The 13,124-nt window shown below is 44.2% G+C and overlaps 1 protein-coding gene across 2 annotated transcripts in view; it reads right to left on the bottom strand.

The window, feature by feature from the left end:
- Positions 1-13,124, bottom strand: part of ARHGEF37 (Rho guanine nucleotide exchange factor 37) — an 81,393-nt gene that overhangs the window by 53,399 nt on the left and 14,870 nt on the right. For both annotated transcript variants that reach the window (XM_060093618.1, XM_060093617.1), the window contains exons 2-3: positions 9,576-9,772; positions 7,863-7,986 (exon numbers count right to left, since the gene is read on the bottom strand). In XM_060093618.1, the coding sequence (XP_059949601.1) occupies positions 7,863-7,986; positions 9,576-9,772 (321 nt within the window). The remainder of the gene's footprint in view (positions 1-7,862; positions 7,987-9,575; positions 9,773-13,124) is intronic.

Below are 13,124 nucleotides of genomic sequence, written 5' to 3'. Positions count from 1 at the left end.
GTAACTATTTTTCACAAAGGCACAGGTTAGTAATGCTGATTATAACATAATAAAAAATATTTTATGTGTCTACTAACTTTGAACAAATAAGTAAATACACTGAAGATAATGGCAGCCATTTCTATCTGTCACAGAAAGATGCTACAAATGAGAAAAGGCGAAAGACTAGAAAGAACCCTGAGGTGCTGGACTGGAATTGGAGGTTATCAGTAGGAACTCACGGTTTTAAATATTTTAAATATATAAATACAGATGGATAGATACAGAAAGAAATGTAGATATGTGTACATGCACGTGTTGGTATATATACATATATTTCCTAACTCTGTCAGCTAAGAGGGCCTAGAAACAATGACACCCCAGGAGCAATGAGCACACCTAGACCTTAGAACCTGGTGTCTAAATACCATTCTCCAAAGGTAGGAACCAGCGCTCCTAGGAAAAAAGCTGATTCCAAGGATGAGGCAGGGAAAATACAAGATGAGCCTAGAAAATCTTGTGGGGTCAGAAAGTAAGAAAGTGCTCACAAATTGTTGGAGACATACTGAAAGAACACAGGTGCCAACTTGAAAGAGTTCCCTATGGCCAAAGCTGGTAAAATTTGAGCAAGAAAATGAATATTAATAGTACTGGATTCTGACTCATGGAATAAAGTAAATATTCATGAGTTTATACTTATATAAATAGTTGAATAAAAAAATGAATGGGTGAGGGACTTCCCTGGTGGCGCAGTGGTTAAGAATCCGCCTGCCAATGCAGGGGACACGGGTTAGATCCCTGGTCTGGGAAGATTCCACATGCCACAAAGCAACTAAGCCTGTGCACCGCAACTACTGAGCCTGTGCTCTAGAGCCCACATGCCACAACTACTGAAGCCCGAGCGCCTAGAGCCCGTGCTCCGCAACAAGAGAAAGCCACCACAATGAGAAGCCCACACACCGCAACGAAGAGTCGCCCCCGCTCGCTGCAACTAGAGAAAGCCTGCATGCAGCAACGAAGACCCAATGCAGCCAAAAATAAATAAATAAATAAATAAATAAATAAAATTTATTTAAAAAAAAAAAAGAAATGAATGGGTGGGACTTCCCTGGTGGTCCAGTAGTTAAGAATCTACCTTCCAGTGCAGGGGATGCGGGTTCAATCCTTGGTCAGGGAACTACGATCCCACATGTTGCGGGGCAACTAAGCCCGTGTGCCACACTACAGAGCCTGTGTGCCACAACTAGAGAGAAGTCTGCCACAACAAAGAGCCCACACACGACAACAAAGACCCAGCATAGAAAAAAAAAAAAGCTGGCAAAATTTGAATAAGGTCTGTAGAGTTAATAGTATTGCACTGATGTTAATTTCCTCATTTTAATAATTGCACTATGGATATGTAAGATGTAAAAATTAGGGGAAGCTGGAAGAAGGGTATATAGGAGCTCTCTGTATTATTTTTGTAACTTTTCTATAAGTCTCAAATTATTTCAAGATAAAAAATGTAAAAAGAACCTTGAAGACATTATGCTAAATGAAATAAACCAGTTACAAAAACACATATACTATATGATTCCATTTATATGAGGTACCTAGAGTAGTCAAATTCAGAGAGACAGAGGGTAGAATAGTGGTCACCAGGGGCTGGTCATCAGTTTAGGATGAGGAAAAAGTTCTAGACATGAACAGTGGTGATGGTGGAACAACAATGTGACTGTACTTATTGTCACTAAACTATACACTTAAAAATAGTTAAAATGGGGCCTCCCTGGTGGCGCAGTGGTTGAGAGTCCGCCTGCCGATGCAGGGGTTACGGGTTCGTGCCCCGGTCCGGGAGGATCCCATATGCCGCGGAGCGGCTGGGCCCGTGAGCCATGGCCGCTGAGCCGGCGTATCTGGAGCCTGTGCTCCGCAAAGGGACAGGCCACAACAGTGAGAGGCCCGTGTACCGCAAAAAAAAAAAAAAAAAAAGTTAAAATGGTAAATTTTATATGTTATATATATTTTACTACAACAAAAAAAACTTTAAATAAAAGACTTTTTAAAACACTGCACACAGACTTCCCTGGTGGAGCAATGGTTAAGAATCCGCCTGCCAGTGCAGGGGACACGGGTTCAAGCCCTGGTCTGGGAAGACCCCACTTGCCACGGAGCTACGAAGCCCGTGCACCACAACTACTGAGCCGGCGCTCTAGAGCCCAAGAGCCACAACTACTGAACCCATGTGCTACAACTACTGAAGCCCACGTTCCGGGGGCCTGTGCTCCACAACGAGAGAAGCCACCGCAATAAGAAGCCCGCACACCGCAACGAAGAGTAGCTCTCACTCACCGCAACTAGAGAAAGCCCGTGCGCAACGAAGACCCAAAGCAGCCAAAAATAAATAGATGAATAAATAAATTTATTAAAAAAAAAACCCCTGCACGCCAATGTTATAACTGCTATATTCATAACTGCCAAAGCCTGGAAGCAACCAACTTGTCCTTCAGTAGGTGAATGGATAAATAAACTGCACTATATCCATACAACGGAGTATGATTCAGTGATAAAAATGAAATGAGATATCAAGCCAGGAAAAGACACGGAGAAACCTTAAATGTATATTACTAGATGAAAGAACCAACTCAGAAAAGGCTACATACTGTATGATTCCAGCAATATGACATTCTGGAAAAGGCAAAGCTATGGAGACAGTAAAAAGAGCAGTGGTTTCCAGGGGTTGGGGTTGTGGGAGGGATGAAGAGGCAGAGCACAGAGTATTTTTAGAGACGGGAAACTATGTCTGAAACTGTAATGGTGGCGTCGTACATTATACATTACTCTAAACCCACAGAACTGAACAACACACAGAGTGAACCCCAATGTACACTATGGACTTTAGTCAATAATAATACATCAATATTCATTTGTCAGTTATAATAAATGTACCAACTAATGCAAGGTGTTAATAATAGGGGGAACTGTGGGGGGGGAGGTACATGGGAGCTTTCTGTACTTTCTACTTAATTTTCTTTTTTTTACAGATTTAATTTTACTTATTTTTGGCTGCATTGGGTCTTCACTGCTGCATGTGGGCTTTCTCTAGTTGTGGCGAGTGGGGGCTACTCTTCATTGTGGTGCACAGGCTTCTCATTGCAGTGGCTTCTCTTGTTGCTGAGCATGGGCTCTAGGCACACAGGTTTCAGCAGTTGTGGCACACAGGCTCAGTAGTTGTGACACACGGGCTTAGTTGCTCTGTGGCATGTGGGATCTTCCCAGACTAGGGATCGAACCCATGTCCCCTGCACTGGCAGGCAGATTCTTATCCACTGCATCACCAAGGAAGTCCCTGCTTATATTTTCTTTTTTTCTTTTTGTTTTTTGTTTTTTTGCTTTTGTTTTGTTTTGTTTTTTGACCGTGCTATGCGCCTTATGGGATCCTAGCTCCCCGACCAGGGATCAAACCTGTGCCCCTGCAATGGAAGCGCAGAGTCCTAATCACTGGGAATTCCCTCTACTTAATTTTTCTGTAAATCTAAAAGTGCTCTAAAAAATAAAGTCTATTAGAGCTATACTATGCTGAGACTAAACCAGAAGTCAAAATGGAAATAGGAATAGCTAATAGTACCCGTGAAATACAACAGGCCCCGCCTTGAGACACATCAGATGGTACCTAGACCAGTGCCGTCCAGCTCTCAGCAAAGACTCCCACAGCAAGACTCCCACCCCAGGAACCAAACCCTCTCGCCAGTGCTGGTCAAGCCAATCCTCAGAGAGAACTCCCTCAGGAGAAGCCCCCAGAACAAGGGAGAACATGACGAGGAAAGATTACCCGAAATTGCAGCTAGGGAGAATGTGTATGATAGGGAGATCAGCCAGCTGCAGAGATGATCCCACTAAGAGATAGCTTGGGTGTAGCCCTGAAACCTAGGGCAGTTCCCACATTCTTCATTACTAGGGTGATTCTGCAGGAATGCAACTAATGCCAAAGAAAACTTACCATACCAGTACATGGCCAGAGGCAGAGGCACTTCAGTAACTGAAGGTTGGAGGAAGGCAAACTCCCCTAGAGCAGAGAGCAGAGCTGTCCAACAGGCAGGAATGCTTGGGGCACCAAAGACTTATTTCCTCTCCTCTTGTCCTTCTTAGTCACAGATTGGAAAGAAGTCACAGCAGCAAAGAGTTACTCCCAGTATCAAAACGGTACTCTACCTCTAGCTGGGAGAAAGGAGAAAGGGAGGCAGGAAGGCCAAGAGCTGGGGCTGTAGTCTGAAAAAGCTGTTCAGATCATGACTCAGCCTGGTCAAGCTGTGTGACCTTAGGAAAGTTAATTAACCTCTCTGAGTCTCAGGTTTTCCTCATAATAATCAACAAGTAACAGTGTCATGAGAATAAAAAGGGCTACTACATGTTAGGTACCCACAGTTATGGTTGGCACAGAAACGGGTACTATTTTCATGCAGAAGGCATGAAACTGAAGTTCAGAGACATGAAGGAGCTGTGGGTGGCAGAACCTTGTAAGTCAGACTCCAAAGCCCCTGCTCTAAACCACTCCACCTGCAAGCCACGGCCACAGATGGCTACTGGGCACCTGAAATATGGAGAATCCCAACTGAGATGTGCTGTCAGTGTAAAAGGCACCAGATTGCAAAGACCGTACCAAAAAAAAAGTAAAATGTATCATGAATAAGTTTTATATTGATTACATGTTGAAATATTATTTTGGATACATTGGGTTAAACGAGATATATCATTAAAATTTATTTTACCTGCTTTAGTTTTTTTAATGTAGCTACTCAAAAACTTTAAATTTGGCTCACACTACATTTCTTTTAGACAACACTGGACTACAGCATGATGCCTTCCCGTGACAGGACCCTGTGTGGGAACTCCTGTGAACATCTGCGTCGTGTTTGTAATCATTTGTAAGAACATGGAATCTGACTCACTTGGGAGGTTCACGCCCAAGGTCCAAAAATCTTTTAAAATGCTGGGGCTGGGACTTCCATGGTGGCACAGTGGTTAAGAATCCACCTGCCAATGCAGGGGACACAGGTTCGAGCCCCAGTTCGGGAAGATCCCACATGCCACGGAGCAACAAAGCCTGTGCCCCACAACTACTGAGCCTGTGCTCTAGAGCCCGTGAGCCACAACTACTGAGCCCATGTGCCACAACTACTGAAGCCTGCATGCCTAGAGCCCATGCTCTACAACAAGAGAAGCCACAGCAATAAGCCCACGGACCGCAACGAAGAGTAGCCCCCGCTCACTGCAACTAGAGAAAGCCCGCATGCAGCAATGAAGACCCAACGCAGCCAAATAAATAAATAAATAAATTTAAAATGCCATGGCTATGGAATTGGGAAAAGGGCCTTCCTTGCATAGCAGGGCCTGGGGGCTGAGAGGGGAATAGAGAGAACTGGTAGGAGCCAGCTCAGCCTTGATTAGGCACAAAGTTGAACCTAGGAGAAGAAAAGCTATGTGGATTCTTTGCGCCTCTTTTTGGCTAACCACAAGGGGCAGAGGATGAGGAGGCTATTTTCTGTAGACTCAGTAAAGGCCAGGGAATAGGTTTGCCAAATTAGGGAGGGGGGGATACAAGATGCTCGGTTAAATTTGAATTTCAGATAAATAATGAAGAATATTTTAGTATAAGTATGTCCCAAATGTCCCGTGGGATATACTTATACTAAAACATTATTCATTGCTTATGTAAAATTCAAATATAATTGGGCATCCTGTATTTTATGTGGCAACTCCACCAGGGAAGTAGTGAAGGCAGGGAATGGAGATGTTACCAAGTACGCTCAGAAAACAAAGCAGCACCTTGACTCTTTGCAGGTCAAGCAGGAAGGCAGAGATGGATAAGTGAGGACCCTTAACAAGGAATTAGTGGACCCTAGAACCCATAGCAACAGAAGATTCTAAACTCAGAGTCCCCAGAACCTTGGATTGTCTTCAACCTGAGGTTATAACAATTTCCACTCAAATAAGTGGTAATTATTAACAGAAATAAGGATAAAATGATAAAAGGTAAGAATATCTACCTAGATACTTAAAAAAAAATCTTGTTCCTTAATTTTGCATTTAAATATTCCTCACATTGCTGTTTTAATGAAGAATCATAATTTCAGGAGAATAGTAAACACACTATACACAGGCTTCAATCCCACTCTCTACTGCATGGAAGCTGTTCAGTGCAGTAGTTGAGAGCACTGGCTCCAGAGGCCACCTGCCGCAATGCACATCCTCCTGGCTCTGACACTAGCTGGATGACCTTAAGCAGGTTACTTCCTCTCTCTGTGTCTCAGTTTCTTCAACTGGGAAATGAGATGATAGCAACTACCATTCAGGGCTCTTGTGAGGATTAAATGAGTTAATACGTGTACATCAGAAGAGTGCTGGTCATTTAGTGAACACTCAGAAAGTTGGCTTTTTCAAAACGTGTATATTTGTTATTTTAAATCCCCACCATCATCATTCATGTCTAAGAAAAGGTAGAAGATTGGGGGTGTAAAGGCCAGCGTCACTTGGGTGGATGCCCCCACCTCACCCTGTTTTCTGCCTAACACCATTCACCCTTGTCCCCTGACTCCATTTGAAAACCCTTGACCACAGAAATTTTGTCAAGCAGATGAGAAGAGACTGCAGAAGACAGGGATGAGGTTTATACCCACTTGTCCCTCCTTCTTTACGTCTGGTCATCCTAACCATTTCACAATCAGGAGTCTACCTTCATCTCTCACCTAGGTGGAGGTAAAGCCACCAGCTGGTCTCGCTACTTCCACTCTTGCTACCCTCTAACAATCCATTGTCCACAGCTACCAAGGGGATCTTTGAAAAACAAATCTGATATCACTTCCCTGCTCAAAACTGTCCAACGGGGCTTCCCTGGTGGCACAGTGGTTGAGAGTCCGCCTGCCGATGCAGGGGACACGGGTTCGTGCCCCGGTCTGGGAAGATCCCACATGCCGCGGAGCGGCTGGGCCCGTGAGCCATGGCCACTGAGCCTGTGCGTCCGGAGCCTGTGCTCCGCAACGGGAGAGGCCACAACAGTGAGAGGCCCGCGTACCGCAAAAAAAAAAAAAAAGAAAAGAAAACTGTCCAGTGACTTCTCATCACATGTAGAATAAAATCCACACTACTTACCAAGACCTAGAATGCCCTGCAGGATCTGGTCCTTCTCTGCCTCTGCTATCTTATCTCCTAATACTCTCCCCTCACTCATTCCCCTAGAGCTACACCAGGCTTCTTTCTGCCTGTCCTTCAAAAATCCCAGGCTCATCCCTGCCTCAGGGCCTTTGCAGAGCTCTTCTCTCTACTCTCCCGCCAGATCTTCTCATAGCTGGCTCCTCCCTAACAGCTCTCAGTTCAAGTGTCCTCTCCTCAGGAGACCTTCTCTTTTCTCAAACGTTACTAAAATTGTCATTCTTTAAATTACAAATTACTACTTAAAATTCTCCTGTTTATCTGTGTGTCATCTGTCTCTCTCGCTAACTTGTTAACCCATGAGAACAGAAGATTGGACCCTCTGGTTGATGCTGTGACCCCAGCACACAGCACAGTGACTGGCACACTGCAGGGGCTCAGTAAGTAACTGTTGAATGAATGAATGTGAAAGAATCCCAGAAGAAAGTCTCAGCCACTCCACTAACCAATTTTGTGTCCATTAGGATGTCCTCCCTGTCTCTAGGCCTCAGTCTCTTCATCTGTAGTGACAGGGTTGGACTGGATATTATTTGAGAGTCCTGCCAGCTCTGACATGCTATATTTCAGGGATCCCCAAAACAGCCTCTCACTGAGCTGCATTTCCCTGGAATGCTGGACAAAATACAGCAATGATCACATGCCGAGACCAATTCCTCAGGAATCTCAGGCTGCTAACTGCCTGGTGTTTTGCTTACCGATCAGCTGCACTTGTTCCTCTTCCCTGGCGGCTGTCTCCTGCAGATCATGAAGCAATTTGCTGTTCACCTTGATGATATCATCAATATTTGAGAACAGGACATCCAGATCTCCCTGCGGCAGCTGGAAGGAACAAAGGCACCATGGGGGGTCGCTTAGGAGTTCAGTAGAGTGACTTTTTTTTGTAGGCTTTGGACAGTAGTCCAGAACGGTCACATCACTGGGGTTCCATCACTCTTGGGAAGACTGTCCCAGTGGAATGTTTGCAAGGACTTTGAAATTTTATAATTAGGTATTTTCATTACTCTACAAGAAGAGAGAGAGAGACGAAGTGCTCAGCATGAAAGGAAAGCTGAACTGTATTATCCTAGGTCTGCTGCCAACTATAATTTTTCTTCTCTCATTTTCCCCATCTGTCATATAAGTGTGGGAAGTTGGACTTCTTTCCAGCTCTGACATGCTTGGCACCTACCACCATTACCTTGAGATATATTCTGAACTCCAGCCCCTATGAACTAAGCTATCCCACTGTTTAAAAGGATGCAGGACATCTATATATGTGCATGAACATATATAGGATATATATAGAGATAGATGTCCTGGATGCACAATCAAGTGGGAAAAGCTAACTGTAGAAAAATAGAGTATGCTCTTATTTTTGCTAAAATAAGTAACAGGGAATTCCCTGGCAGTCCAGCAGTTAAGACTTGGGCTGTCTTAACCCCGACAGTGCTGTGGACCCAGGTTCGATCCCTGGTCAGGGAACTAAGATCCCACAAGCCATCTGGTGCAGCCAAAAACAAAAACAAAAAATAAAATAAGTAACAATCTATATTTGTTTATTCAATGCCTACAGAGAAAAATCCCAATTTCTAGAGGGTGAAATATGAGAGGGCTTTCACCTTCATTATCTATTTGATTATTTCATTCATTCAATAAACACTAGTTGAAGTCCACTGTTTACGTGTCAAGAACTGGGATACATTGAACTAAACAGCCTTTACCCTTATGGACCTTACATGCTAGGGGATGCTTGACATTTTAGAGAGACAGCCTGTGTTATTTCTGAAATCAGGGTGGGGGAAACGATGTAAAAAATTAACACTAAAATAGAAACCCATCACAATGATAACTTTTCCATGTTACCACCCTCCAAATGAGACAATTAGAAATAGGTCACTTAAAAGAATCTGTTCTGGGCTTCCCTGGTGGTGCAGTGGTTGAGAGTCTGCCTGCCATTGCAGGGGATACGGGTTCGTGCCCCGGTCCGGGAGGATCCCACATGCCGTGGGGCAGCTGGGCCCGTGAGCCATGGCCGCTGAGCCTGCGCGTCCGGAGCCTGTGCTCCGCAACAGGAGAGACCACAGCAGTGAGAGGCCCGCGTACCGCAAAAAAAAAAAAAAAGAAAAAGAAAAGAATCTGTTCTAAACTTAATAAAGGGCTATTTTATCCATTAGTTCACTTAATTCTCTGAGGTAATTATTCTCTGCCCATTTAGCAGATGAATATACTAAGGCTCCAAGGTGTTAAAAGCCTTGCTGAAGGTTGCAGGGCCAGTAAGTGGAAGTACCAGGGTTTACGTCTAGGTGACTTCACATCCACCACACTTCCCCCTCCATCAGGCCTGTGCCAGGAACAGATGTGAGGTTTCAGGAGCTGGGACTCACATTTGCCCCTATAAAGACAGGCTGAGTGTGGCCCCACCCAGGTACCTGCTGCAGGTGGCTCCTAATGTCCGAGGCACAGAGCTGGAGCACGTGCAAGTAGGAGACCTCGGTGTCGATGAGTTCCCTGACGGCCAGACTCTGATGCAGCAAGGATCTCTCCTCAGGGACCCGACCTTCCCCGTCTGGACTCCCTGCCCTAGAGGACAGCTCATCATCCCCATGATCAGTCATGTCAGCAGGTTCTGGGAAAGACAAACACATCCGGACTCACTTCTGGGAGCTCTATTGGAACATGCTGTCTCTAATCCAAAGACAACTATTCATCAGATGGCCTAAAAACATCTTTAGCTGCCTACAGAGTCAAGGTGAACTGCGTATAAGCATTTGTGGGCAGTATCTGAACAATCTTAAAAGGTAGAGTGCAGCTCAGATAATTGTTGACATTTTAAATTCATTTCCCAGGATTCAGACAATGTGCTTGCCTGGCTTTTCTTCTATTTTCCCCCCAGCTCTTGACCTAGATTTCTTTATCTGGTTCAGCTGAGTCTCTCTCACCCTCCTTCTCCCAGCAGTTCCCTCTTCTCTACCCACTACTACCCCATTCAGGCCATACTACCTATCGCCTGGACTATTTCCACCGCCTCCAGGATCGGTTTTTCAAATCCACACCCCTCTCCCACCTGCTGCCACCCACATCCATTCATCCTGGATATGCTTCCAGTTTAAACTTCCTGAAACAAAGCTTATGATCCTGGTATTCTCTGCTGTGAGACTGTAATAGCTATCTGCTGCTCTGTGGTCTACCTCTGACTTCGTTTTCCTCTTCCCTGACACACACCAGTGAAAGAAAGTTATGTGCTTTTCTCCATACCTGCATGGTCATTTCCTGCCTCCATGCTTTTGCACCTGCTGTGACCCTTCCCATGTCCCTATGCTCTGACATTCATCTCTAAGGCCTTTCCTGATCCTCCCAGCCAGATGTACTTTTCTCCTTTATCTCTAAGTTTTAAAAGTACAAATGGCAATACTGTGGACAAAAAAAATCTCCCTACTACAGAACACCTAGAAATGCTAGATCAGCTATAACAAACTTCCTTTTCACTGCATGGCAAGGTTTGCAAGAAAGTAAAGGAGGGACTTTCCTGGTGGCGCAGTGGTTAAGAATCCGTCTGCCAATGCAGGGGACGTGGGTTCGAGCCCTGGTCTGGGAAGATCCCACATGCCGCGGAACAACTAAGCCGGTGCGCCACAACTACTGAGCCTGTGCTCTAGAGCACACGAGCCACAACTACTGAAGCCCGCGCACCTAGAGCCTGTGCTCCGCAACAAGAGAAGCCACCACAATGAGAAGCCTGTGCACCGCAACGAAGAGTAGCCCCCACTCACCGCAACTAGAGAAAGCCTGCGTGCAGCAACAAAGACCCAACGCAGCCAAAAATAAATAAATTAAAAAAGAAAGTAAAGGAAATCAGCAGGGATCCGCAAACAGGGAACTGAAAACCAGATCAGAAGCAGCTAAGCTGATGCAGCTGTAGCCAAAGTGGACAGGATGGGCAGGGAAGAGGGCACTGCCCAGCTCTGTGATCCAGAGACTTGGGCATCAGTGCCCAGGCAGAATCAGGAAGCAAGCTCCTCTCCAGAACTGGGATCCCTCAAGCATGCCAGTGAAATGGTGGATTAGAAAAAAAAGTCTCCCTACCCACACAGAAGATGACAAAGATGTTTCTGCATCTTGGCTTGGGTCCTGAGTAAAGGAAAAAGTCCTTTCTGAAAATTCATAACAACAGGCCTGCTTTCACTGGGTTGTAGGTTCAAATGTATACTACACATGTGGTCCAAGGAGCTCAATGCTGATAAATAAACAAAAAAACAAGTCCTGGAATAGTGCTACTATGAGTACCCACAGAAAAAATAAAATGTCTCCAGGAGGACACATCCTTAACCTAGGCCACATGGTACTCCAAGAGATAACCCTGTCCTGAAGATGAGCTTAAAATCCAAAATTAGAAGAACTCCAGTGTAAGTGAGCATCATCAGAGACAACAAAGAACAGGATTAGACCCCAAGAACATCAGATAATCAAACTATCAAATAGAAACTATAAAATAAGCAGGAAAAGAAAAGATGTACAAAAAATAAAGACCGGTATGATTTTTTAAAGCACCAAGCAGGGCTTCCTTGGTGGCGCAGTGGTTGAGAGTCCGCCTGCCGATGCAGGGGACACGGGTTCGTGCCCCGGTCCAGGAAGATCCCACATGCCGCGGAGCGGCTAGGCCCATGAGCCATGGCTGCTGAGCCTGCGTGTCTGGAGCCTGTGCTCCGCAACAGGAGAGGCCACAACAGTGAGAGGCCGGCATACCGCAAAAAAAAAAAAAAAAAAAAGAAAAGAAAAAAAAAAGCACCAAGCAGAACTTACAGAAATTAAAAATTTAGTCTTTGACATTAAAAACTAAATGGACAGTTTAGACACTTAGGAAAGAGAAATAGTAAAGGGGCAGATAGATCCAAAGAAATGCTCCAGACTGCTAAAAAGAAAGAGAAAATCATGGAAAATATGAAAGAGAGTTAAGGGATCTGGATATTGAAATAAGAAGATAATGTACCAAATCTGTGTTCCAGAAGACAAGAATAAACAGAGTGAGAAGAGGCAATATATGAAGAGATGAGACTCATAATTGTCCAGAATTTATAAAAGATATTAATTCTTAGGTCTAGGAAGTACAAGTCCCAAGCAGGATAAGTTTTTAAAAAAAATCACATCTAAACACACTGAGAGGAAATTTCAGAACCTTGAAGTCCTGGAGAATTTACCTTATAGTTTCCTTGTCAGGAAATTATGTTCCACCAAAATAAAGAAATAAATCACAACACAAGATACAGGGAACTGGTGATCTAATATATGAGAAGGGCTGAGGAAATCCCTAGGATAGGTGAAAGGAAATTCTAAGTTTGACTGTTGGTGACAGACAGACAGCAAACAATCTGGGCTAGAGTATTAGAATGTCTTGAGAACAAATTTATTAATCAGTAGAGAATATGGTCCTTATGTAGGCATAATTACACTGACGGGGACTTCCCTGGTGGTCCAGTAGGTAAGACTCCGCACTCCCAATGAAGGGGGCCCGGGTTCGATCCCTGGTCGGGAACTAGATCCCGCATACATGCTGTAACTGAGAGTCCGCATGCTGCAACTAAGAAGTCAGCATGCTGCAACTAAGAAGTCAGCATGCCACAACTAAGAAGCCTGCATGCTTCAACTAAAGATCCTGCATGCCATAACTAAGACCCGGCACAGCCTAAATAAATAAATATTCTTTTAAAAAATTACACAGATAAGACATACGAAACTAAGAAACAAACCAACAAATAAAAACAATTGTTATAACAATTTTTATAACAAAATATTGTACAGAAAAGATAAAATTATGTGTCACTACCCAATTCAGTTATAAATAGAATCTACACAAGTAATAATACAAGTGATCTAATTCATATTATGTACCAAGAGGACAGGGTGATGGAGAGGGAGAAAAAATGAGCTAAAACCTCATCATCCTTAGTGGAAATCAAAGAACAATGTCTAAATTGAAAGCT

This window comes from Mesoplodon densirostris, chromosome 3, assembly GCF_025265405.1.
Source record: "Mesoplodon densirostris isolate mMesDen1 chromosome 3, mMesDen1 primary haplotype, whole genome shotgun sequence".
In the NCBI taxonomy this organism is placed as follows: Eukaryota; Metazoa; Chordata; class Mammalia; order Artiodactyla; family Ziphiidae; genus Mesoplodon; species Mesoplodon densirostris.
The sequence above is the reverse complement of the archived record's forward strand: the minus strand, read 5'-3'. Positions and strand labels throughout refer to the sequence as shown.